This window comes from Ips typographus, linkage group LG3 (genome assembly GCF_016097725.1).
Source record: "Ips typographus isolate SLU linkage group LG3, UJ_Ityp_2.0, whole genome shotgun sequence".
In the NCBI taxonomy this organism is placed as follows: Eukaryota; Metazoa; Arthropoda; class Insecta; order Coleoptera; family Curculionidae; genus Ips; species Ips typographus.
The window spans coordinates 18,308,533-18,336,458 of NC_138424.1; the positions used below are offsets into that span (position 1 = coordinate 18,308,533).

At 35.7% G+C, this 27,926-nt stretch overlaps 2 protein-coding genes across 3 annotated transcripts in view; one reads left to right on the plus strand and one right to left on the minus strand.

The window, feature by feature from the left end:
- Positions 1-1,709: 1,709 nt before the first annotated feature.
- On the minus strand, positions 1,710-21,036 carry Brd7-9 (Bromodomain containing 7/9). Its single transcript, XM_081976684.1, has 12 exons — positions 20,880-21,036; positions 20,621-20,762; positions 17,725-17,812; positions 17,491-17,661; positions 17,158-17,441; positions 16,826-17,101; positions 16,569-16,772; positions 11,271-11,450; positions 11,096-11,213; positions 2,333-2,419; positions 1,902-2,269; positions 1,710-1,845 (listed from the first exon to the last, which is right to left on the minus strand). The coding sequence occupies exons 2-12, from the start codon at positions 20,744-20,746 to the stop codon at positions 1,786-1,788; spliced, it is 1,962 nt and encodes a 653-aa protein (XP_081832810.1). The 5' UTR covers positions 20,747-20,762; positions 20,880-21,036; the 3' UTR covers positions 1,710-1,785.
- Positions 21,037-21,484: 448 nt separating this feature from the next.
- The window catches only part of LOC145726028 (uncharacterized), a 32,483-nt gene continuing 26,041 nt past the window's right edge, over positions 21,485-27,926 (plus strand). Inside the window, exons 1-4 of one of the 2 annotated variants that reach the window (XM_081974962.1) lie at positions 21,485-21,677; positions 22,924-23,197; positions 26,342-26,420; positions 26,485-26,855. In XM_081974962.1, coding sequence (XP_081831088.1) covers positions 21,546-21,677; positions 22,924-23,197; positions 26,342-26,420; positions 26,485-26,855 — 856 coding nt within the window. In that variant the 5' untranslated portion in view covers positions 21,485-21,545. The remainder of the gene's footprint in view (positions 21,678-22,923; positions 23,198-26,341; positions 26,421-26,484; positions 26,856-27,926) is intronic. The other variant, XM_081974963.1, reaches the window with a different exon arrangement.

Genomic DNA, 27,926 nt, shown 5'->3' on the forward strand with positions numbered 1-27,926 from the left:
CCAAATAGATGTGTATCTTTGAGGAATTGCATTGGAAGTTGTGTTTATAGTTCCATGGAGTCACATTTGACAGTTGGGACGATTTGACAAAGAAACACTTTACTTTGCTTTAGCTCACGTGACAGCTATCTGAACTGTCAAATATCACTCACCGATGACCTAAAAGTATAAAAGACCAAAGAGATGTTTTTCTTTGAGTAATTACACTGGAGTTGTGTTTAAAGCTTTATGGAGTCAAATTTGACAGTTGGGACGTAAAGAAACACTTTAATACTATGATCGCGTCACGTGACAGCTGTCAGAACTGTCAAAACTTACTCACCACTGACGTAAAAGTATAAAATGCCAAATATACGTGGTTTCTTTGAGGAATTGCATCTGTAAGGTGTGTATACAGCTCCGTGGAGTCAAATTTCTCTTCTAACGTTAAGAAACACTTTGATACTTACGTCACGTAACGTTCACGAAACGATCCATAAAACTATGAATAGAGCTCGAATCAGATGAGAAAAGGCCACCGCATCATCAATGACGCAGTTTTTAAAACTATTTCTTTCTCCTTCTACAGTTGCCGTCGCATTAGATATAATCAGAGGCGTCCTATTAAAATATTCCCGAAAATATATTGTTAAGCGGTCAAAAAGCCACTTGGCAACGTAGTACGGTTTTTACTTGGACACAATTAAAACAGATGCGGCAGCGGCCAGGTACATTTGGACCTTTTTATATGCTTTTACTAGCCGGCACTCTAAACGGTGTTGCCAAGTTTAAAAAAATGTAGTGGCGGACAGGGAGACTTAGGGGGTTAGGTTAGGTTCCGTTTTAGTCTGGTGTTTTGGTTGTATTGTTGATGGTCGCAGTTGAAGTTCACATAGTGTTATGAATAAAAAACGTTATTTTGTCAAAATGTCTTTCAAAAAGGTTGGAAAGAAAGGTGTTATCATATACAGCCAAGGCCGTGAAATCGTCAGTAACGTCTTACAATTTATGAAGAAAGAAGCAGAAGGAGTTTCCATTCCTTTGAAAAACTTGTTGTCTTTTATTTTCTTTATTAAAAACGACGAAAATGTTTCATTTTACTGATAAAATAATAGCACGCCACTGACTGGCTGCAACAACTTGGAAAGTAACGAGAGCAGCAATATTTAAAGCGAGACGTACAGAGATCGTGACATCATCGTTTGATGACGCCTGTGGCCTTTTCTTAGCTGATTCGAGCTCTACAATGTACAGTTGAATTTATCAAACGGTAAAACTATATTTTGGATTGGTAATTCAGCTGTCAGGTGACGTAAAAACATATCAAAGACCCTGTTAAAATCACTACTGACAAGTTTAACTTTTACAGAGTTAAGAATAAGTATTTGCGGAGTAATTCATCGAAGAGGCGCGACTATTTGACATTTTACAGTTTCACGGCACTGACAAGCCTGTCATTAAACGTCATAGCTAGTTCAGTTCGTCAAAGTGGCTTACGTTTTTCCAACCCCACAAACTAAAAGCTTTTTGAGCTTTCCGACATTGCCAAAATGAGTTTTGTTTTTGGCAACGATGTATTGCATGTAATTTTCAAGCTTTTCCACTTAGAAAGGGTGCCTTAGAGTCTAAAAAATGTATCTTTTTTTCGGTTTGTGAAGTAGTGTAATATGTTGCAAATATTATCATTTTGTACTAATTGATGGGATTAGGTTTCAACCCAAAAACCGACATTGACACATCTGGAACTTTATTCTTAAATTTATAGACGCAATATTGTATAAATACTTAAAAACACCGAGCACCCTTTCAATCAATCAACATATCCTCGATTGCGTTGTCGCCTTCTAAGTGAACCGGCTGCTGCGCCTGAATAATAATCGCGAAATGAAAAACACCGCAAACTAATCCTAAAACTCACTTACCTGCTCTAAAAACTGCCTCAATTCAGTCTCCAGATCCGGCTCAGGATCAGGAACTGGCGGGGCAACGGGAACACCCAGCGCTCTGCGAATGGCCGGAACTGGAGCAACAGCGGCCGGAGTCACTTTTTTCGTAATCTCAGTGAGCCCCTCGACGCATTGTTCGGCAATGTTCGTTTCTTCTCTAGTTGGACCTGCGACGTTGTGCAACGAAACGGGCGGAGGCTGCGACAGCCGTTCGTATTGAGTTTTCTGCAGTTTCTCCAAAAGTTGGCACATGTCGTTTAGTTTTTGTTGCATCTCCTGACGGTCTTCAGCTTGTTTGATCTCCTCTTCCATGGTATCGAGGAATTTAACGTCGATTCCCATGTCTTTGTACAAAAAAAATACGTAGAATCAACGCACAAAGGTAAATTGGACAACATTTAACTCACCAGATAAAGATCTTAGTTCGTCTACGTTTACTTTAACCGAATCGGTGGGGGTAGTTTCCAACACTGTTCTGACTGCCTCTTCTTCCTCTAAAATGTCAAATAATATTTGTTTTTATATAATTTTGCTAAGAAATTTATAATCAGTGTTTGATCAATTAAAAAGGTAGTAATAAGGCAAAAAGTTTGCACCGAACCGCTCTTTAAAAACTAACTCCGTTTCGACTGAGCATAGCTCCGTTATTTGAGAAGCTTCAAAAAAAGTAAATAATGAGAGTTGTAGGAAACTTTATCCTCTCCAAGGTTGTATTAAGGCGCTTTTGTCCATAAAGGTCTCCTTAAGGAGTTACAAGGCAAAAAGTGCCAGAGAGCACCAAACTCCTTCTTGAGACTAACTCCGTTTTGACTGAGCATAGCTCCGTTATTTGAGAAGAAACAAAAAAAGTAAATATTGAGAGTTTTATCCTCTACAAGGTTGTATTAAGGTATCCTTGTTATTAAGAGTCTCTTTATCGAGTTACAAGGCAAAACGTGTCAGAGAGCATAAAAGTGCTTTTTAAAACTAACTCCGTTTTGACTGAGCGTAGCTCCGTTATTTGAGAAGCTACAAAAAATGTAAATAATGAAAACTGTAGGAAATTTTATTCTCAACAAAATTGTATTACGATGTTTTTGCCTTAAGGGCCTTCTTAAGGAGTTACAGACAAAAAGGTCCAGAAACTGCTATTTTAAAATTAAATCCGTTTCGACTGAGCTACAAAAAAAGTAAATATTGAGAGTTGTAGGAAATTTCATCCTCTACAAGGTTGTATTAAGGTATTCTTGTTATTAAGAGTCTCTATAAAGAGTTACAAAGCAAAAAGTGTCAGAGAGCACCAAATTGCTTTTTAAAACTAACTCCGTTTCGACTGAGCGTAGCTTCGTTATTTAAGGAGCTACAAAAAAAGTAAATATTGAGAGTTGTAGGAAATTTCATCCTCTACAAGGTTGTATTAAGGTGTTCTTGTCCATAAAGGTCTCCTTAAGGAGTTACAAGGCAAAAAGTGCCAGAGAGCACCAAACTGCTTCTTAAAACTAACTCCGTTTTGACTGAGCATAGCTCCGTTATTTGAGAAGAAACAAAAAAAGTAAATATTGAGAGTTGTAAGAAATTTCATCCTCTACAAGGTTGTATTAAGGTGTTCTTGTCCATAAAGGTTTCCTTAAGGTGTTACAAGGCAAAAAGTGCCAGAGAGCACCAAACTGCTTCTTAAAACTAACTCCGTTTTGACTGAGCATAGCTCCGTTATTTGAGAAGCTACAAAAACAGTAAATATTGAGAGTTGTAAGAAATTTCATCCTCTACAAGGTTGTATTAAGGTGTTTTTGTCCATAAAGGTCTCCTTAAGGAGTTACAAAGCAAAAAGTGCCAGAGAGCACCAAACTGCTTCTTAAAACTAACTCCGTTTTGACTGAGCATAGCTCCGTTATTTGAGAAGCTACAAAAAAAGTAAATATTGAGAGTTGTAACAAATTTCATCCTCTACAAGGTTGTATTAAAGTGTTCTTGTCCATAAAGGTCTCCTTAAGGAGTTACAAAGCAAAAAGTGCCAGAGAGCACCAAACTGCTTCTTAAAACTAACTCCGTTTTGACTGAGCGTAGCTCCGTTATTTGAGAAGCTACAAAAAGAGTAAATATTGAGAGTTGTAGGAAATTTCATCCTCTACAAGGTTGTATTAAGGTGTTTTTGTCCATAAAGGTATCCTTAAGGAGTTACAAAGCAAAAAGTGCCAGAGAGCACCAAACTGCTTCTTGAAACTAACTCCGTTTTGACTGAGCGTAGCTCCGTTATTTGAGAAGCTACAAAAACAGTAAATATTGAGAGTTGTAAGAAATTTCATCCTCTACAAGGTTGTATTAAGGTGTTCTTGTCCATAAAGGTCTCCTTAAGGAGTTACAAGGCAAAAAGTGCCAGAGAGCACCAAACTGCTTCTTAAAACTAACTCCGTTTTGACTGAGCATAGCTCCGTTATTTGAGAAGCTACAAAAAAAGTAAATATTGAGAGTTGTAGGAAATTTCATCCTCTACAAGGTTGTAATAAGGTGTTTTTGTCCATAAAGGTCTCCTTAAGGAGTTACAAAGCAAAAAGTGCCAGAGAGCACCAAACTGCTTATTAAAACTAACTCCGTTTTGACTGAGCATAGCTCCGTTATTTGAGAAGCTACAAAAACAGTAAATATTGAGAGTTGTAAGAAATTTCATCCTCTACAAGGTTGTATTAAGGTGTTCTTGTCCATAAAGGTCTCCTTAAGGAGTTAAAAAGCAAAGAGTGCCAGAGAGCACCAAACTGCTTCTTGAAACTAACTCCGTTTTGACTGAGCGTAGCTCCGTTATTTGAGTAGCTACAAAAAAAGTAAATATTGAGAGTTGTAAGAAATTTCATCCTCTACAAGGTTGTATTAAGGTGTTCTTGTCCATAAAGGTCTCCTTAAGGAGTTACAAAGCAAAAAGTGCCAGAGAGCACCAAACTGCTTCTTAAAACTAACTCCGTTTTGACTGAGCGTAGCTCCGTTATTTGAGAAGCTACAAAAACAGTAAATATTGAGAGTTGTAGGAAATTTCATCCTCTACAAGGTTGTATTAAGGTGTTCTTGTCCATAAAGGTCTCCTTAAGGAGTTACAAGGCAAAAAGTGCCAGAGAGCACCAAACTGCTTCTTAAAACTAACTCCGTTTTGACTGAGCATAGCTCCGTTATTTGAGAAGCTACAAAAAAAGTAAATATTGAGAGTTGTAGGAAATTTCATCCTCTACAAGGTTGTAATAAGGTGTTTTTGTCCATAAAGGTCTCCTTAAGGAGTTACAAAGCAAAAAGTGCCAGAGAGCACCAAACTGCTTATTAAAACTAACTCCGTTTTGACTGAGCATAGCTCCGTTATTTGAGAAGCTACAAAAACAGTAAATATTGAGAGTTGTAAGAAATTTCATCCTCTACAAGGTTGTATTAAGGTGTTCTTGTCCATAAAGGTCTCCTTAAGGAGTTAAAAAGCAAAGAGTGCCAGAGAGCACCAAACTGCTTCTTGAAACTAACTCCGTTTTGACTGAGCGTAGCTCCGTTATTTGAGTAGCTACAAAAAAAGTAAATATTGAGAGTTGTAAGAAATTTCATCCTCTACAAGGTTGTATTAAGGTGTTCTTGTCCATAAAGGTCTCCTTAAGGAGTTACAAAGCAAAAAGTGCCAGAGAGCACCAAACTGCTTATTAAAACTAACTCCGTTTTGACTGAGCATAGCTCCGTTATTTGAGAAGCTACAAAAAAAGTAAATATTGAGAGTTGTAACAAATTTCATCCTCTACAAGGTTGTATTAAGGTGTTCTTGTCCATAAAGGTCTCCTTAAGGAGTTACAAAGCAAAAAGTGCCAGAGAGCACCAAACTGCTTCTTAAAACTAACTCCGTTTTGACTGAGCATAGCTCCGTTATTTGAGAAGCTACAAAAAAGTAAATATTGAGAGTTGTAAGAAATTTCATTCTCTACAAGGTTGTATTAAGGTGTTTTTGTCCATAAAGGTTTCCTTAAGGTGTTACAAGGCAAAAAGTGCCAGAGAGCACCAAACTGCTTCTTAAAACTAACTCCGTTTTGACTGAGCATAGCTCCGTTATTTGAGAAGCTACAAAAACAGTAAATAATGAGAGTTGTAGGAAATTTTATCCTCTCCAAGGATGTATTATGGTGTTTTTGTCCATAACGGTCTCCTTAAGGAGTTACAAGGCAAAAAGTGCCAGAGAGCACCAAATTGCTTCTTAAAACTAACTCCGTTTTGACTGAGCATAGCTCCGTTATTTGAGAAGCTACAAAAAGAGTAAATATTGAGAGTTGTAGGAAATTTCATCCTCTACAAGGTTGTATTAAGGTGTTTTTGTCCATAAAGGTATCCTTAAGGAGTTACAAAGCAAAAAGTGCCAGAGAGCACCAAACTGCTTCTTGAAACTAACTCCGTTTTGACTGAGCGTAGCTCCGTTATTTGAGAAGCTACAAAAACAGTAAATATTGAGAGTTGTAAGAAATTTCATCCTCTACAAGGTTGTATTAAGGTGTTCTTGTCCATAAAGGTCTCCTTAAGGAGTTACAAGGCAAAAAGTGCCAGAGAGCACCAAACTGCTTCTTAAAACTAACTCCGTTTTGACTGAGCATAGCTCCGTTATTTGAGAAGAAACAAAAAAAGTAAATATTGAGAGTTGTAAGAAATTTCATCCTCTACAAGGTTGTATTAAGGTGTTCTTGTCCATAAAGGTTTCCTTAAGGTGTTACAAGGCAAAAAGTGCCAGAGAGCACCAAACTGCTTCTTAAAACTAACTCCGTTTTGACTGAGCATAGCTCCGTTATTTGAGAAGCTACAAAAACAGTAAATAATGAGAGTTGTAGGAAATTTTATCCTCTCCAAGGATGTATTATGGTGTTTTTGTCCATAAAGGTTTCCTTAAGGTGTTACAAGGCAAAAAGTGCCAGAGAGCACCAAATTGCTTCTTAAAACTAACTCCGTTTTGACTGAGCATAGCTCCGTTATTTGAGAAGCTACAAAAACAGTAAATATTGAGAGTTGTAGGAAATTTCATCCTCTACAAGGTTGTATTAAGGTGTTTTTGTCCATAAAGGTCTCCTTAAGGAGTTACAAGGCAAAAAGTGCCAGAGAGCACCAAACTGCTTCTTAAAACTAACTCCGTTTTGACTGAGCATAGCTCCGTTATTTGAGAAGCTACAAAAACAGTAAATATTGAGAGTTGTAAGAAATTTCATCCTCTACAAGGTTGTATTAAGGTGTTCTTGTCCATAAAGGTCTCCTTAAGGAGTTAAAAAGCAAAGAGTGCCAGAGAGCACCAAACTGCTTCTTGAAACTAACTCCGTTTTGACTGAGCGTAGCTCCGTTATTTGAGTAGCTACAAAAAAAGTAAATATTGAGAGTTGTAAGAAATTTCATCCTCTACAAGGTTGTATTAAGGTGTTCTTGTCCATAAAGGTCTCCTTAAGGAGTTACAAAGCAAAAAGTGCCAGAGAGCACCAAACTGCTTATTAAAACTAACTCCGTTTTGACTGAGCATAGCTCCGTTATTTGAGAAGCTACAAAAAAAGTAAATATTGAGAGTTGTAACAAATTTCATCCTCTACAAGGTTGTATTAAGGTGTTCTTGTCCATAAAGGTCTCCTTAAGGAGTTACAAAGCAAAAAGTGCCAGAGAGCACCAAACTGCTTCTTAAAACTAACTCCGTTTTGACTGAGCATAGCTCCGTTATTTGAGAAGCTACAAAAAAGTAAATATTGAGAGTTGTAAGAAATTTCATTCTCTACAAGGTTGTATTAAGGTGTTTTTGTCCATAAAGGTTTCCTTAAGGTGTTACAAGGCAAAAAGTGCCAGAGAGCACCAAACTGCTTCTTAAAACTAACTCCGTTTTGACTGAGCATAGCTCCGTTATTTGAGAAGCTACAAAAACAGTAAATAATGAGAGTTGTAGGAAATTTTATCCTCTCCAAGGATGTATTATGGTGTTTTTGTCCATAACGGTCTCCTTAAGGAGTTACAAGGCAAAAAGTGCCAGAGAGCACCAAATTGCTTCTTAAAACTAACTCCGTTTTGACTGAGCATAGCTCCGTTATTTGAGAAGCTACAAAAAGAGTAAATATTGAGAGTTGTAGGAAATTTCATCCTCTACAAGGTTGTATTAAGGTGTTTTTGTCCATAAAGGTATCCTTAAGGAGTTACAAAGCAAAAAGTGCCAGAGAGCACCAAACTGCTTCTTGAAACTAACTCCGTTTTGACTGAGCGTAGCTCCGTTATTTGAGAAGCTACAAAAACAGTAAATATTGAGAGTTGTAAGAAATTTCATCCTCTACAAGGTTGTATTAAGGTGTTCTTGTCCATAAAGGTCTCCTTAAGGAGTTACAAGGCAAAAAGTGCCAGAGAGCACCAAACTGCTTCTTAAAACTAACTCCGTTTTGACTGAGCATAGCTCCGTTATTTGAGAAGAAACAAAAAAAGTAAATATTGAGAGTTGTAAGAAATTTCATCCTCTACAAGGTTGTATTAAGGTGTTCTTGTCCATAAAGGTTTCCTTAAGGTGTTACAAGGCAAAAAGTGCCAGAGAGCACCAAACTGCTTCTTAAAACTAACTCCGTTTTGACTGAGCATAGCTCCGTTATTTGAGAAGCTACAAAAACAGTAAATAATGAGAGTTGTAGGAAATTTTATCCTCTCCAAGGATGTATTATGGTGTTTTTGTCCATAAAGGTTTCCTTAAGGTGTTACAAGGCAAAAAGTGCCAGAGAGCACCAAATTGCTTCTTAAAACTAACTCCGTTTTGACTGAGCATAGCTCCGTTATTTGAGAAGCTACAAAAACAGTAAATATTGAGAGTTGTAGGAAATTTCATCCTCTACAAGGTTGTATTAAGGTGTTTTTGTCCATAAAGGTCTCCTTAAGGAGTTACAAGGCAAAAAGTGCCAGAGAGCACCAAACTGCTTCTTAAAACTAACTCCGTTTTGACTGAGCATAGCTCCGTTATTTGAGAAGCTACAAAAACAGTAAATAATGAGAGTTGTAGGAAATTTTATCCTCTCCAAGGATGTATTATGGTGTTTTTGTCCATAAAGGTTTCCTTAAGGTGTTACAAGGCAAAAAGTGCCAGAGAGCACCAAATTGCTTCTTAAAACTAACTCCGTTTTGACTGAGCATAGCTCCGTTATTTGAGAAGCTACAAAAACAGTAAATATTGAGAGTTGTAGGAAATTTCATCCTCTACAAGGTTGTATTAAGGTGTTTTTGTCCATAAAGGTATCCTTAAGGAGTTACAAAGCAAAAAGTGCCAGAGAGCACCAAACTGCTTCTTGAAACTAACTCCGTTTTGACTGAGCGTAGCTCCGTTATTTGAGAAGCTACAAAAACAGTAAATATTGAGAGTTGTAAGAAATTTCATCCTCTACAAGGTTGTATTAAGGTGTTCTTGTCCATAAAGGTCTCCTTAAGGAGTTACAAGGCAAAAAGTGCCAGAGAGCACCAAACTGCTTCTTGAAACTAACTCCGTTTTGACTGAGCATAGCTCCGTTATTTGAGAAGAAACAAAAAAAGTAAATATTGAGAGTTGTAGGAAATTTCATCCTCTACAAGGTTGTATTAAGGTGTTTTTGTCCATAAAGGTATCCTTAAGGAGTTACAAAGCAAAAAGTGCCAGAGAGCACCAAACTGCTTCTTGAAACTAACTCCGTTTTGACTGAGCGTAGCTCCGTTATTTGAGAAGAAACAAAAAAAGTAAATATTGAGAGTTGTAGGAAATTTCATCCTCTACAAGGTTGTATTAAGGTGTTTTTGTCCATAAAGGTCTCCTTAAGGAGTTACAAGGCAAAAAGTGCCAGAGAGCACCAAACTGCTTCTTGAAACTAACTCCGTTTTGACTGAGCATAGCTCCGTTATTTGAGAAGAAACAAAAAAAGTAAATATTGAGAGTTGTAGGAAATTTCATCCTCTACAAGGTTGTATTAAGGTGTTTTTGTCCATAAAGGTATCCTTAAGGAGTTACAAAGCAAAAAGTGCCAGAGAGCACCAAACTGCTTCTTGAAACTAACTCCGTTTTGACTGAGCGTAGCTCCGTTATTTGAGAAGCTACAAAAACAGTAAATATTGAGAGTTGTAAGAAATTTCATCCTCTACAAGGTTGTATTAAGGTGTTCTTGTCCATAAAGGTCTCCTTAAGGAGTTACAAGGCAAAAAGTGCCAGAGAGCACCAAACTGCTTCTTGAAACTAACTCCGTTTCGATTGAGCGTAGCTCCGCTATTTGGAGGGTTACAAAAAAAGTAAATATTGAGAGTTGTAGGAAATTTTATCCTCTACAAGGTTGTATTAAGGTATTCTTGTTATTAAGAGTCACTTTACAGAGTTACAAGGCAAAACGTGTCAGAGAGCACCAAACTGCTTTTTTAAAACTAACTCCGTTTCGATTGAGCGTAGCTCCGTTATTTGGGGAGTTACAAAAAAAGTAAATATTAACAGTTGTAGGAAATTTTATCCTCTACAAGGTTGTATTAAGGTGTTCTTGTCATTAAAAGTGCCTTTATGGAGTTATAACGCAAAACGTGTCAGAGAGCACCAAATTGCTTTTTAAAACTAACTCCGTTTCGACTGAGCGTAGCTTCGTTATTTAGGGAGCTACAAAACAAGTTAATATTGAGAGTTGTAAGAAATTTCATCCTCTACAAGGTTGTATTAAGTTGTTTTTGTCCATAAAGGTCTCCTTAAGGAGTTACAAAGCAAAAAGTGCCAGAGAGCACCAAACTGCTTCTTAAAACTAACTCCGTTTTGACTGAGCATAGCTCCGTTATTTGAGGAGTTACAAAAAAAGTAAATATTGACACTTATAGGAAATTTTATCCTCTACAAGGTTGTATTAAGGTGTTCTTGTCATTAAGAGTCTCTTTAAAGAGTTACAATGCAAAACGTGTCAGAGAGCACCAAACTGCATTTTTAAAACTAACTCCGTTTCGACTGAGCGTAGCTCCGTTGTTTGAGGAGCTACAAAAAAGTGTAAATAATGAAATATGTAGGAAATTTCCTCTACAAAATTATATTAAGATGTTTTTGCCCCTAGGGGCCTCTCTAAGGAGTTACAAGGCAAAAAGTGACAGGATGCACCAGCTCCGTTATTTGAAGAGCTACAAAAAAGTGCAAATAATAAAAGTGGTAGGATATTTAGTTTTTAGTTGGGAAAACAATCAATATACAGCAATGGCTTCATAAATACCTTTAAAACGTTTCCCTTCTTCTATTGTTGTTTTTGTTTTCGAGTGTTCGCCTCCAGTAAGAAGATCTAGCAAAGAATCTACTAAGTGTTCAGCATAGTCGCATCCTTTGACAAAGTCCTGCAGTTGGGTTTTTGTTAAACTTTTGAGCGTTACATGCGAATGTCAGTAGTTTACCTGCACAGACTCAGCATACTGTACCGCCTGATCGCTGCCGTAAGTCCGTAAAACTATCGCGGATTCCTCTTTAGTGAGATTAGCAAAAGCGGAGTCGTAGCTAGGGGCATATGACCCAAACGCTCCGTAGTATAATGGTTTTACCGGACGAGCCGTGTTTCTTCTATCTTCTCTGAAACCCTGCAGGAAGCGATAATTCAAATTTTACTAACCCCCATTTGCACCGACTTATTTTAAACCGAGCAGTTTATGTTCAATTTGGTTTTGAATGTGACAAAGCGAGTGAAAAAAGTCACCGTCTGAACTGCGTTTAACCTAAATTTGGCTTAAATACGACGGTGCAATAACACCTTAATTGAGAAAATTATATATTTTTAAAACTGGTGTTACTTAATCTGTCATAATGTCATGTACTGTAGCACTGACATGGAAGTGACAACTGTCAAAACTTGCGTTATGGAACCGTAAAAGTACAAAACACACTTCAAAAGACAACTGAATCAGTTTAAAGAAAATTATTTGCATTTTACCCCTTTATGAGTTTTAACAAGATTCAAGCTGACTATGTGACATGTAGTCCAGTCAGTTATAGGAGTGTCAACTGTCAAAACCCCCTTCCAAAGAGCTCTACTACTTGAAGAACAGCTGAGGCAGTCTAAAATCATCTAATTGTATTTTACACCTCCATGAGTCAATTTTTGACAAGTTCCAAGTCCAAGCTAAACCTGACTATATGACAATGTAGTTAAGCCTGTCATAGAAATGTCAACTGTCAAAACCCACTCCATAGAAGTATAAAACAATAAAACACACTTAATAGACAACTAAATTGGTTTAAAAACGTTCAATTGTATTTTACATTTCCAGGAGTAGGTTTTTAAGTGGTTTTATGTCAAAACTGTCTATCTGTCATATAGTGTAGTCTGTCATGGAAGTGACAAGTGAAAAACGTTCTTTATCGAGGTATAAAACTACAAACACACATGAAAGGCAACTGAATCAGTTTAAAGAATATTATTTGCGTTTTACCCGTTTATGAATAAAGTTTTGAGAAGTTCCAAGCTAAAACTGACTGTTTGACACGTAGTTAAGTCTGTCACATGAGTGAACTGTCAAAACCCACTCCATGGAGCTGTAAAACTATAAAACACACTTAATAGACAGCTGAATCAGTCTAAAAGCATTTAATTGTATTTTACACCTCCATGAGTCAATTTTTGACAAGTTCCAAGTCCAAGCTAAACCTGACTAGATGACAATGTAGTTAAGTACGTCATAGAAATGTCAGCTGTCAAAACCCACTCCATAGAAGTATAAAACAATAAAACACACTTAATAGACAGCTGAATTGGTTTAAAAACGTTCTATTGTATTTTACACCTCCATGAGTAAAATATCGACAACTTTTAAGCTAAAACTGACTATTTGACATGTAGTTAAGTTTATCATAAAAGTGTCAACTGTCAAAACATACTCCATCGAGCTATAAAACCATAAAACACACTTAATAAACAGCTGAATTAGTTTAAAAACGTTCAATTGTATTTTACATTTCCAGGAGTAGGTTTTTTAGTGGTTTTATGCTTTTATGCTGAAGTTCCAAGCTGAAACTGACTATTTGACACGTAGTTAAGTCTGCCATATGAGTGAACTGTCAAAACCCACTCCATGGAGCTGTAAAACTATAAAACACACTTAATAGACAGCTGAATTAGTCTAAAAGCATTTAATTGTATTTTACATCTTGATGAGTAGGTTTTTCGATGGTTTTATGTCAAAATTGTCAATCTATCATGTAGAGTAGTCTGCCATGAAAGTGACAACTGTCAAAACTTTCTCTATGGCGGTATAAAATTACAAAACATACTTCAAAGACAACTGTATAAGTTTAAAAAGAAATTTACATTTTACCCCTCCATAAGTAAAGTTTAGACAAATATCAAGCTAAACCTGACTGTTTGACATGTAGTTAAGTTTGTCATATGAGTGAACTGTCAAAACCCACTCCATGGAGCTATAAAAGTATAAAACACACTTGAAAAACAGCTCAATCAGTCTAAAAGCATTTAACTGTATTTTACATCTTGATGAGTAGGTTTTTTGGTGATTTTATGTCAATCTATCATGTAGAGTAGTCTGCCATGAAAGTGACAACTGTCAAAACTTTCTCTATGGTGGTATAAAATTACAAAACATATTTCAAAGACAACTGAATAAGTTTAAAAAGAAATTTACATTTTACCCCTCCATAAGTAAAGTTTAGACAACTTTCAAGCTAAAACTGACTGTTTGACACGTAGTTAAGTTTGTCATACGAGTGAACTGTCAAAACCCACTCCATGGAGCTATAAAAGTATAAAACACACTTGAAAAACAGCTGAATCAGTCTAAAAGCATTTAACTGTATTTTACATCTTGATAAGTAGGTTTTTCGGTGGTTTTATGTCAAAATTGTCAAACTGTCATGTAGAGTAGTCTGCCATGAAAGTGACAACTGTCAAAACTTTCTCTATGGCGGTATAAAATTACAAAACATATTTCAAAGACAACTGAATAAGTTTAAAAAGAAATTTACATTTTACCCCTCCATAAGTAAAGTTTAGACAAATTTCAAGCTAAAACTGACTGTTTGACACGTAGTTAAGCCTGTCATATGAGTGAACTGTCAAAACCCACTCCATGGAGCTGTAAAACTATAAAACACACTTAATAGACAGCTGAATCAGTCTAAAAGCATTTAATTGTATTTTACATCTTGATGAGTAGGTTTTTCGCTGATTTTATGTCAAAATTGTCAATCTATCATGTAGAGTAGTCTGCCATGAAAGTGACAACTGTCAAAACTTTCTCTATGGCGGTAACAAAATTACGAAACATATTTCAAAGACAACTGAATAAGTTTAAAAAGAAATTTACATTTTACCCCTCCTTAAGTAAAGTTTAGACAAATATCAAGCTAAAACTGACTGTTTGACACGTAGTTAAGCCTGTCATATGAGTGAATTATCAAAACCCACTCCATGGAGCTATAAAACTATAAAACACACTTAATAGACAGCTGAATCAGTCTAAAAGCATTTAATTGTATTTTATATCTCCATGAGTAGGTTTTTTGGTGATTTTATATCAAAATTGTCAATCTATCATGTAGAGTAGTCTGCCATGAAAGTGACAACTGTCAAAACTTTCTCTATGGCGGTATAAAATTACAAAACATACTTCAAAGACAACTGAATAAGTTTAAAAAGAAATTTACATTTTACCCCTCCATAAGTAAAGTTTAGACCACTTTCAAGCTAAAACTGACTGTTTGACACGTAGTTAAGTCTGTCATATGAGTGAACTGTCAAAACCCACTCCATGGAGCTGTAAAACTATAAAACACACTTAATAGACAGCTGAATCAGTCTAAAAGCATTTAATCGTATTTTACATCTCCATGAGTAGGTTTTTTGGTGGTTTTGTGTCAAAATTGTCAAACTGTCATGTAGAGTAGTCTGCCATGAAAGTGACAACTGTCAAAACTTTCTCTATGGCGGTATAAAATTACAAAACATACTTGAAAGACAACTGAATAAGTTTAAAAAGAAATTTACATTTTACCCCTCCATAAGTAAAGTTTAGACCACTTTCAAGCTAAAACTGACTGTTTGACACGTAGTTAAGTCTGTCATACGAGTGAACTGTCAAAACCCACTCCATGGAGCTATAAAAGTATAAAACACACTTGAAAAACAGCTCAATCAGTCTAAAAGCATTTAACTGTATTTTACATCTCCATGAGTAGGTTTTTCGGTGGTTTTGTGTCAAAATTGTCAAACTGTCATGTAGAGTAGTCTGCCATGAAAGTGACAACTGTCAAAACTTTCTCTATGGCGGTATAAAATTACAAAACATACTTGAAAGACAACTGAATAAGTTTAAAAAGAAATTTACATTTTACCCCTCCATAAGTAAAGTTTAGACCACTTTCAAGCTAAAACTGACTGTTTGACATGTAGTTAAGTTTGTAATATGAGTGAACTGTCAAAACCCACTCCATGGAGCTATAAAACTATAAAACACACTTAATAGACAGCTGAATCAGTCTAAAAGCATTTAATTGTATTTTACATCTCCATGAGTAGGTTTTTCGGTGGTTTTATGTCAAAATTGTCAAACTGTCATGTAGAGTAGTCTGCCATGAAAGTGACAACTGTCAAAACTGTCTCTATGGCGGTATAAAATTACAAAACCTATTTCAAAGACAACTGAATAAGTTTAAAAAGAAATTTACATTTTACCCCTCCATAAGTAAAGTTTAGACAAATTTCAAGCTAAAACTGACTGTTTGACACCTAGTTAAGCCTGTCATACGAGTGAACTGTCAAAACCCACTCCATGGAGCTGTAAAACTATAAAACACACTTAATAGACAGCTGAATCAGTCTAAAAGCATTTAATCGTATTTTACATCTCCATGAGTAGGTTTTTTGGTGGTTTTGTGTCAAAATTGTCAAACTGTCATGTAGAGTAGTCTGCCATGAAAGTGACAACTGTCAAAACTTTCTCTATGGCGGTATAAAATTACAAAACATACTTCAAAGACAACTGTATAAGTTTAAAAAGAAATTTACATTTTACCCCTCCATAAGTAAAGTTTAGACCACTTTCAAGCTAAACCTCACTGTTTGACATGTAGTTAAGTTTGTCATATAAGTGAACTGTCAAAACCCACTCCATGGAGCTATAAAACTATAAAACACACTTAATAGACAGCTGAATCAGTCTAAAAGCATTTAATTGTATTTTATATCTCCATGAGTAGGTTTTTTGGTGATTTTATGTCAAAATTGTCAAACGGTCATGTAGAGTAGTCTGCCATGAAAGTGACAACTGTCAAAACTTTCTCTATGGCGGTATAAAATTACAAAACATACTTCAAAGACAACTGAATAAGTTTAAAAAGAAATTTACATTTTACCCCTCCATAAGTAAAGTTTAGACAAATTTCAAGCTAAACCTGACTGTTTGACATGTAGTTAAGTTTGTCATAGAAGTGTCAACTGTCAAAACACACTCCAAAGAGCTATAAAATAGACTTAGACAAATGAAATGCTGTAAAAATGTTCAATTATATTTTATACATCCCCATGAGTACGGTTTTTACAAAATCCATGCTCAAACTGACTATATGGCATATAGTTCAGTCATAAGAGTGTCAAATATCAAAACCCACTTCATTGAGCTACAAAACTATAAAACACACTTGATCACACAACGTTAATAAAAATATTTGTAATATAAACACTCACTAACCTGTAAATGGGCTGTGCCATCATTCAATCTGCCAACCACAGCTCCCAGCGGTGCCACACCCTTTTTCTTTCCCATGTTGTTTCCCACCAATATTGCCAACTGGGCGGAACCATCCCGACGCGCTCTTAAATATCCCATAGAAGGGCCAAAAGCCTTCAATCGAGCTCTGGCATGTCTGGCAGCCGCCTTGGCTTGAGCAAGAATCTGCAACCAATCATTCCAAAACGCTGCAAAGTCAATACAACCCGTAAACTTACCTCTTCAGGAGTTGGAGGTTCTTTGGTCTCAGTTTTGACAACGGTTTCAGAGTCTTCCAGTCGGCCAGCCGACGCTCGCATTTCTGCAGTAACTTCAAACCCGAGCTCGGCCTCGGTTAGCTCCGGAGCTATCTGAAGCAACCATCCCAATTTATCTGATTGCAATATTTTCTGTCCCGCTTGCAACAGCTTTTTACTGGCTTTGTAATACACCGTATCCACGTGATTATATTTCATCGCATTGTCGCACATCAATTGGAAATCTTCTGAAAAATCCTTCAAACCAATTATCGTCAGCAACTTCCTGCACAATATAATAAGCAGAGGCTAACCTTTAAACTACCGTACTCATTATCTTCAACTTTCTGTCGCATAGTACTAAAATCCATGGGTTTGGAAATAATTTTCGAGTATCCCGGGGCAATAGCATCAGTGACAGGCCACGCGAAAAAGTTTTGAGGATCCTTCTTTTCCAGTAAGGTCAACAAATGATCTAGAGCTTTCGATAGTGGCGCTCTCTCTTGAATTTTTTTAATCACACAAGTGCGAGGTTCACGCTGTCCACCTGGCGAATTATCCATTGAGTACCCTCCCATGGAGTTAATAGAATCAATTTCTAAAATTAACACATCAATTTGGGCCACCCTGAATATTAATATAACAACCTTCAACGTTTTCTCCATCTTCAAACTCATCCCGTTTCCTCTTTTTATCTTTGTGATGGTGTTTATGCCGTCTTTCTCGGTCCTTATCCTTGTTTCTGTCTTTCTTCTTCTTCTTCTTCTTGGACTTTTTGTGATGGGCGCGATGCAGAGCATATGACGGATCGTTTGGATCTAACGGTATTATAACAATTTATTGATTCAGAGTTCAATATCTATTAAGGTTATGAGTGTTACCCAATAACATGGACTCCTCACCGTCAACAAGCATATGTTGGCTGCCCTGACTGCCATCCTCATGTTCTGGAGTATTGTTTGACCCTACCTATATTTTTTAGTTGATATTAGAAAATAATGAAAGTATGGATAACAAAACTGAATTACTAACCCTTGTGAATACTACAAAATGGATGTCTTGTGAAATACTTTACATCTCAAACCATGTGAAAGTCATTTACATCTAAACCCATTTTTGGAGATTCTACACAATAAACCAGGTTATTAATGAAAATTGTTTAAGCTGGCCACTGTGTTGTTGACCAATAGCAGTGAGCCCCACAAAATGTGAGTCTTTTATTGTTAAGGACACCTCAATAATAATTTCATTTACCTGTCATACATTATTACCCTACACTACAAAACAATATTCTAACAAATAGCCTCATCAGGACGTAAATCATCTTCTTAAAAAGCTTGTCACGAAAAACCTGATCAACTTTGTATAAAAAGTATTGTTTGGATGGGATTGATAGAGCATCATAATGAATTAACCTGTCCACTTAAATTGAATTAAGTTGCATAATGAAATAAACTGCCTAACGCTGCATAAGGCTGATTTTACTGTGGTTTGCACTGTTATAGTTTATTAACTTAAGTGCCAATTAAGCAAACAATATTTTTCGTTTTTAAGATAAGAATGTGTTTAGGCCAGTATCTTGCAACATTTTTGTCTGTTTTATAATAAAAACGACCTGTGTCCTGTGATTTTCTTTAAAAAGGGGTCATCCTACATTTTTTTATTATTAAGTCTAACATAACAAAAGTTAAATAAAAAGATTCAAATTTCATAGCGACATTTTAAAGGCTTGCTAGAAATGACGTAGACGGTTTTCAACCAATTAGCTGCCAGGGGACATTTCTATCACCAGCTTTTTTCTAGTTCTGCTTTTGTGTTGCCAGTTTGTAAAGTTGTACCTATTCAAATTAATCTTGACAAATTAGAAGTGATAGAAGACAATCTTTATTTCTATAAACGCCTCAGTGTTTATCGTTTTTAAGTTTCCTACAATAACAACAACCTAAAAACAAGAAAGAAAGGAAATAAGAGTTTTTGTGTTGTACTATAAAATGGGTTATTTGGCAACATTGTACTCTCCAGACTCCATTCCTGATGAGGTTATAAATCAGCTGATCAGAATCTGAAGTCATTTTTTTAACTCCTACATTTCATACTAAGCTTCCCTATTTACATGTATTGAAACACAATTTTACATTATGTGGGATGAGCCTTTTCTTCAGGCTTCCTTTAAAAATATACGAAATCAGGGTTATTTGTCATTTCTTTATGTAAAGAATCTACCATTTGCCTAGATATGACCTAGACTATAAAAATACCAAGAGCTATGGGCAGTTAAATTAGACAAAAGGTGCCAAATTTGATAACTAATGAAGATCCTGTAGAACGTTCAAACCAAATATGAGTATTCTACCTTTAGAAAGAATGATAACATTTTTGTGAAATAACATAAATATTATAAAAACTATTAGGTTTAGGTATATGACATCATTAACAAAAAAGTTTTAAAATTATATAGAATCTAAAAATGTGTTAAAAAATTATAATTATAAAAAAATTTATATTTTATCTGTAAGAAAAAGTAATTTTAGACTATGCTTCTCAATATTCTCTAAAACTATTGTATTTAACATATTTTTCTATTTCTCGAAACAAATCTATCCATCGCCACATCATTGGGATCTCAGCAACATTAAGAGATACGAGGTCGGTTCAATAAAGGCAAAGTTGCGTAATTTAGAGTTCAACAATATACCGTTTTAACATTTGAAAAATTCCTATTCCTAGAGCTTATTTGAAGAGATAATTCAAAGTGATTGACACTTTGTCATTGCAACTTTTTCAGCACTGTAAACTTACACATGTAGTTTTTGCAATAGTTGACCATAATGTGCCTCTTTGATCAATTATTTGCCAGTAAATGACCATTAAAGAATAACACAGTTCATTAATTATTTATATGGACATCAATAGACTACAATCAATCTTTTAAAAAAATAAAAATATATGTAAACAAACATTTACTTCATAAAAATGTTAATTTACTTACTTTGGCTGGGTTTTTGGATTAGTAGTAAGTAAATCCTAAATCATCTAAATTAAAAATTCTTGATGGAGTATTTAACACATTTTCACTAAAACAATATTTCTGGGTAGCACATTATTAAGCTGGTTAAGTCTTTCATCTACATTTATGATTTCTTTAATGGTTTTTTATAAAAGCTCTTTATTTTTTATCTTTTTTGTGCACATCAGAATCAATCTTTCTAATATTTTCTGTTATTGTTAGACAGACCCATTTTCTTCTAATCACAGAGATTTTTCCTTTGCAAGGTTGAATTAAGAAGGAATAATCTGTGCTAAGGCTGTCTGTTTTGCTAAGTTCAATTCAAAACATTTCCATAGGTCCTTGCCAAATTATCTTGGGTTCATTTAAATAAAGTTTTCTTTATCCTGAATTATTCGTATATGACTAGAATATGTGGTAGAAAACCTCTAAAACATCAAATTCAAATGTACATATTGAAGTAACTCAAAATTACTACTCTCCAAGAAGACAACTGCAAGAAAATTGTAAATGCAACCAATTTTTACAAAATGTCACTATTCTCCACACTTTTGTGGTTCAAATTTGATAAAGGAAATTAAAATTTTGCCACTATTAGAAGTACATACCAATACCTTGAAATGTACCAAATTCCAATTTTCTAAATGGTCCATGTTTTTCAAAATATCAATTGTAAAGGGGACGAAAACAAGGTGGTTTCCACACACTTTGGGAGGAGGAATTGTTTGTTTTCTTGTCCTTTACCATGTAACTATAGTTTATACACTTACCTTGAGGATAAGCTTAAGCTGCGGCTTGTCATCTTTGTCTTCTCTTTCTCTGCGGTGCTTCTTATGTTTTTTTGTATAGGAGCCAACCAATTGGTCACTAAAAGATTGAGGACTGCGTCTGTCCATTTTTCAGTAAAACCACCTAGCAAATAGTTGTTTTTAAAACTGGCATTCAAGGTAAATTTAAGTTTTTGAAGCTGTTGCAGTTGATACTAGCAGTTTGGAAGCTTTAACAAGTAGGAATAGTACGAATACTTACGCCTGATCCAAATAGTGGTCAATATAACACTATGTAAGCATTAAAACCTATTTTATTAGTTTATTACTGAATAAATTTAAAGAAACTAGGAATAAAACAACTCAACCAAAGGCCATAAACAAAACAGAATTGTCAGAGGACTGACGTCACGTGGTTCGGTAAACGATTAAGCTGAGCTTTAACAGCTCCCACGTGACCTTGCTATAAACGTGGATAGCTTAATCACGTGGTGTTGTTCAATAGTTACTGAACCAACTGAGTGAAGAATGAAGAATACAAATAACACCTAACCTAAGGCCTATGCTGAATGTCAATTGTCAATTTTTAGTGTCACCGAAATGACATCATCACGTAATGCGACATTGCCAACTGTTACTATATGCACTAATTGATTTGATGCTATTTTCAAAAACAGCTACTCCCGCACTTAACTCAAATTAAAAAATGTACTCCAGTTTGGCTCCAGCATTGAAATAAGCCAAAATGAACTGAAATAAACGTTTTACAAACTGATTCTCTTTTTGCTCAAACTAGTGGCAACGTAGCAGTCAGTAAACCTGTTGACACTAATGACATTTTAGTGGTGACAAGAGGCAGGTGTGATAGTTGACAAGTCAAACAAATATGGCGATCAATGTTAGTGCGTGAGAAAAATTCATCAAAAAAATGGTTCTTATTTGCAGATTGTGTCTAAAAAGTTATCCCAAATCGCGCCCCGAACTGATTTTCAGTGTCAACGCTAGGGACCAAAATGGTTTGGCGGTGACTACGTTGATTAAAACATTAGTTCCGGAAGTGGTAAGTTTATCCTTTCAACAAAGTTTTCCACTGCGTGTCCGTTTGACTCTGTCAAGTCGTTAATGACGTTGGATGTAGTGGCACACTTCTAGTAACTGTGGTAACTCTTTGAACTTGGGTAGCGGTGCCGAAATATTCGTATTATTATTTTGAAATGTCCAAGTGTCAATGACCTTTTCCTGGTTGATTTTTCGTGAAATGCAGGCTCTAACCTTAATGTTTGTTTGAAGTGCTCATAGGTGGCGCTGCTGCGCAAACCCATGTTAACCAACATTTAGATAAAAAATGTTTGTCTAGTCTAGTGGCGGTTTACGTTGGCAAGCTTAGTGCAAAATGCTAGTGTAGCAAATTTCATTCAAATAATACACTAGTTTTTTCAATAATTGAAACGCCAATAAAAGATACAGATCTTACTGATGATTCCTTCTATTTTTAATCATTGGTCAACGTTGACGCCTTATAGCGGGCAAGCGGCTAACCAATCGATTTGTATACGTCAATGGAAAGCTCATTTCATTGGCTGTCCATCGACATATTAAAGTATATACAAAGTGCTACAAATGCACGTGTGTTATTTACGGTTTAGTGCCAGGATGCACCACAAACATTTTTTGACTGATTAAAGGCCAATTTGACTATAGAAAATTAGGAAAACACGGTCACGTGACTTACTAGATCTACCACGATGTAATTCCTGGAAATTTTTTGAAAAACTGTTTTTGCAAATGACAATTTTCGTAAAGGTCAAATTTGCCTGAAACACCGCCACTATCCTAATGAGTGTTGCGCGCTAGGTTGGACAGTTAGTGCAAGCGAAAATCGACCTTAATGATGTATTTTTACAGTTTTGCTACTACCCTAGATTTGGCAATCATTGTGCTAGGTTTGTGTCAAATATCAGGGCCGTATCTGCCTGATTTAAAAAAAATCCTTTAAAGATATTAGAGCAGTGACAGTCAAGGAAAACGTTTAGTTAGCTTTGGAGCCCTCTGGCGGCCAAACAAAGCAACACGTTTTTTTAGACTCTCCAGTTGTGGGTATTGTTAGGCTAGGTTAGCTTAATTATTAGGAATTACTGGACATATTAGGAATTAGTGTACAAAATTTTACTCAGCAGTTTACCCCTCGGTTTGGTATCCGTTATGCTTTTAGACGAGCCAAAATCTATGTATTTTAAAATTATAACTTCTCTCTTTCTAACTTTAGTTTGGTAGGTTAAAAGTTATAATTTTGATTCTTTTTTCAGTATCTAGGATTGTCAGATGACCCACTAGTGTGTCACATTTGTTACAAAACTCTGTACGACGCCTATTCATTTCGCTTAAGATGTCTTCGCTCAGAAAATTTAATCGGAATATACGTGCGCGAGCAGGACAATCTGTCGACCGCCACAAATATCCGGTTGGAGGATGTGATCGCGTACTGGATGAATATGTACTGTACCAAGCGGGGTGCTTCAGATATAGCAAAAGAAAATCTGGTTGAATGGTTTGGCGTACATGTGATCGATGACCAAATTGGTAAGTGAGCGTTCTGTCAAAATATTCCAACTGTCAAACATTCAAATTGGGAGAAAAAATTAATTTATTTTATCTGATTTTCAAAAAATGTTGGCACGTCAGTTTTTAACTTTTTATAACCCCAAGATGGTGGCATTTTACTTTAAAAAAAGTTTTGATTCTGGGATGGATCAATGGCCGCATTCGTTTTCAAGCTCCATGGAGCGAGCAGAGCGTTTTTGACGTCACGATGACGTAATTTAGCAAAACTATAATTTGAGCAACTGTCAAATTACGTCATTGTGACGTCAAAACAGCTCTGCTCACTCCATGGAGCGTGAAAACGAATGCGGAAGACTTATTGAGGATATTGTTTAAAAATATGTCCCAGATTGTCTCAAATGCAGAAAAAGTATCAAAGTTGTGATTTGTGTTTTTTCAAATGGAACACTTGATTTTGATCATGGAATGGCAGATTTAGAAAAAATGGAAAAATAATAATATTCATCTGTGATTCGATTCTGGTTTTTGGAAGGAAAATCGCGCAGCAAAATCAAAGAACACTTGGATGCTGTGTACGGTGATTCTTCTCTTTCGATGGCTACCGTCAAAAATTGGTTTAATGAGTTTCAAGAGACGTCGGTTTTTGATGATTGAATGATTCACGTTCAGGTGCTCCGAAAACGGCTATCACAGATGATAACTCAACAAAAATCCACGATCTCGTATTGGCAGATTGGAGGTGCCTGAGATAGCTGAGACAGTAGGCATCTCAAAAGACTGTGTGGGTCATATCATGCATGAGAAAACTGTCAGCGCAATAGGTGCCGCGTTTCCTAAGAGCAGTGTTTGATACTGTTTAAGAGCAATCCGAATGAATTTTTGCATCGTTTTGTGACCGTCGACGAAACATGGATCCACTGGTACACACCAGGAGGCCTATTCTTGAAAGCAGAGAACGGAATTCTCAAAATGTTGATAGAATGTGACAGAAGAATCTGACAATGGTGGGTTCCTGTCACATTCTACAGGTCCTTCTATTGATAATTTCCTTCCCTCGTTTGAAGAATACGCACCCAGAGACCAAGGACCAGTCGAAACCGTGGTCTTTCCTCGGCGAAAGTGCTCCGAAGAAGGTGAAGACAGGTCTCATCAGCTGGAAAAATGATGGCCACCGTTTTCTGGGATTCATAAGAAGTGGTCCAGGTCGACTACCTGGAGAAGAGCAAAATGATCACAGAACTCTACTATGCCAAATTATTACACCGATTCGACGCCAAATTGCATAAAAAATGGTGGAAAAAGTGCTTTTTCTTTTGAATTAGGCTACGAACTGCTGTCCCATCCACCGTATTCATCAGATTTGGCACCGTGCGACTACTTGTTGTTTCCAAACTTGAAAAAGTCAATCGTCGGGCTGTAATTTCTCAAAACGGTATCAAAAATTACTCAAAATCGATGCGAGCTGGAGAAATGTTGATTTTCCAAGAAAACGCGAACAGTCTAATAAAATACTAGATATTCCATTTGAGAAAATTCAACTTTGATACTTTTTTTCACAGAGCATTGTTATACATGTATACAGGGTGGGAACTTTTAAGGTGACCCATAGCATCGCAATAGTTGCAGGTTTCGTTAAATGGAGAAAAAGTTGGGCGATTTAGTGCCCATTCAGAATGTGTCTTAAAATCCAAGATATCTACGATTTGATTTCCTTTTTTCACTAACCATTCACATTAGAACAAAATGCCCAATAGCAGAAATGTGTGGCATCTTTCAGCCCATTGTTTGAAATGATAATTAAGAAACAATTTAACTGAGTTCTAGGGATCCCACTTTTGTTTTTCTTATGGGCGAATATGGTTTTTTTCCTCTATTATAAAGGGGATTGGCATTCTAAATCTATCGCCAAACTCCTACAATAAAATCTCATCTTCTTTCCAAATAATAAGCTATTTTTCTAGCTTTTCGGTATTACTTGTAGTAAAATAAACATCTTCCCTTAGGGCACCCCACAAAAAAAATCTAGGGTACTTAAACATGAAGACCTCAGAAGCCAACTTAAAAAAAAATATGCTGTAATTTAGAAACAAGTTAAGATTTTATTGTAGGAGTTATAGATTTAGAATGCCAATCCTTTTTATAAAAGAGAAAAAAAGCCATATACGCCCATAAGAAAAACAGAAGTGGCGCCCCCTAGAACCAACAATGAGCTAAAACATACCATACATTTTTGGTATTTGACATTTTGTTCTAATGTCAACGGTTAGTGACATATTTACAAAAAAAAGGAAATGAAGGGTTTCAGTAATTTGGTAATAATTTGATTTGATAACCCCTGGAATTATCTTGGACTTTAAGAGACATTCTGAACGACCACTAAATGGCGCAACTTTTTCCCCTGTAACTATTGACATTTCCAAAATCCCAATGATGGGTCACCTTGTATATACAAGGTTATAGCCACCCAAACCGTTCATAGATATAGAAATTTTAAATTTTGGAAGTCAGATAAATTCGATGCCTGCTATATTTAAATATTTTCATCTTTCTGTCACTTCCGGTTATTTTAAATGGAACACCCTGTATATTATTGTATTTTTGAATAGTCTTATCGATTTCAAATATTTTTGATGTATCATAAGCTATCTGCAACGGTTTTCAATATATTGACGTTTGAAAAATAACATTTTTAGTTTTTGGAGTGTCATACCTCCTCCTAATCTGAATCAGATACAGCAAAACGGCTTACATGTTCTTATCTTAACTTTTTGAGATCATCGTGGTCATGTTAGAAAATTTGACCGGTGTCAACGTTTTTACTGATATGAAATTTTTGACACCTGTCAAAATTAAAAATATTGCCACATGATAGATCTCACAAGTTAAGATAAGAACATGCAAGCCGTTTTGCTCTATCCCATTCTGGTTAGGAGTTGTGATACATGGAAAATATTTGAAATTGATAGGACTATTCAAAAATACAGTAATATACAGGGTGTTCCAATTAAAATTAGCAAATTGACATCAACTTCCGGTTTTTTCTTTGAAAGAAACTGAATATCACAGCAATTGGCCATAAAATTGACGCTCTATTTAGTGATTGTTTCAATTGCTTTTCTTAGTTTAAAAATGTATTTTAAATAATATCAACATATATTGTAGGATCTGAAACTAGTGAGTGTTCAAACAAGAACAACGATCTAAACAGCGGAGACGAAGCTGCAACCAAGATAGATGAGACGTAAGTAATGTTTTACGCACTATTATCAAGATAATTTAAGACAAATTTTTTGTTGCTTTATTAGTACGTCAAAATTGGTCAAAATTCTTCCCGCGCCGGCTCCTAATGCTAAAACCGTCGAGGAAATTTCTAGCGATGACTTGGACGAGACGCAAAATGTGATACCACCAAAGAAAGCTACCAAAACAGAAGCTGTTAAACCGGAAAAAGTTTCGGGCGAATCTAAGGAAGAAAATGAGTGTATTAAGTCTTTGCTGGAGAAAGATCCGTTGGAAAATGCGGCCCAGGAAGAAAAGCAGTTGAAGGTTGTGTCCATTAAACAAGAAATTGTAGAAGATCAAGGCGAAAGTGAAAAATCAGGAAAAGAGGTTGAGCTTTTGAATGAAGATTCTGTGGTATCCCCAGAACCTGTTTTAAGTCCCGTCAGTATTGCAGGTGAGTTAATATATTAAGATAGTATTGTATAGCAAGTTTGCTGTAATCATTATTCTGGTTGGAAATACCAGTAGACTATTGTGAATTCATCATCATTCATTAAATAACCCCGATTTTTTGGGTCCTGCACCCAAAGAAGATTACCCTTAAATTGGTAAAAGAATCATTACTTCATTCTCTATCTTCTCCTCAAAGTTAATTAAACCCCATTGATTGTTAGACATTATTTTAATAATTTTTTTATTTTACAATAAAAAAAAAGAAATGTATCAAAGAAGTAATTTGAAAAAAGGACAGGTAATTCAATATATCAATTTGTAGCCCTTTAAATCCTTTTTAAACCAAGTAACAATAGTAGTACAATAGAGTAAAATGTTAAATAAGGAAGTAATTTTAAAAAAGGACAGCTTAAGCTATTGAAAACCTCAATTTGACAATTTCCCCTGTAACACTCCATAACTCGGTTATTTTGACAGTTACAGGGTGATTCAATATGTCAATTTGTAGTCCTTTAAATCCTCTTTTAACCACCCTGTAGAGTACAATAGAGTAAAATGTCAAATAAGGAAGTAATTTTAAAAAAGTACAGCTTAAGCTACTGAAAACCTCAATTTGACAATTCCCCCTGTAACACTCCATAACTCGGTTATTTTGACAGTTACAGGGTGATTCAATATATCAATTTGTAGCCTTTTAAATCCTGTTTTTACCACCCTGTATAGTACAGTAGCGTAAAATGTCAAATAAGAAAGTAATTTTAGAAAAGAACAGCTTAAGCTACTGAAAACCACAATTTGACAATTCCCCCTGTAACACTCCATAACTCGGTTATTTTGACAGTTACAGGGTGATTCAATATATCAATTTGTAGCCTTTTAAATCCTGTTTTTACCACCCTGTATAGTACAGTAGCGTAAAATGTCAAATAAGGAAGTAATTTTAAAAAAGGACAGCTTAAGCTACTGAAAACCTCAATTTGACAATTTCCCCTGTAACTCTCCATAACTCGGTTATTTTGACAGTTACAGGGTGATTCAATATATCAATTTGTAGCCTTTTAAATCCTGTTTT

Coding starts and splice junctions, on each gene's coding strand:
- Brd7-9 (XM_081976684.1), bottom strand. CDS start 20,746: ATGGACAGACGCAGTCCTCAATCTTTTAGTGACCAATTGGTTGGCTCC. Junction 17,102..17,157: donor ATGAGTACGGTAGTTTAAAG/GTTAGCCTCTGC, acceptor ATTGGTTTGAAG/GATTTTTCAGAAGATTTCCA. Junction 2,420..11,095: donor AGAAGGGAAACGTTTTAAAG/GTATTTATGAAG, acceptor TTGACATTTTAG/AGGAAGAAGAGGCAGTCAGA.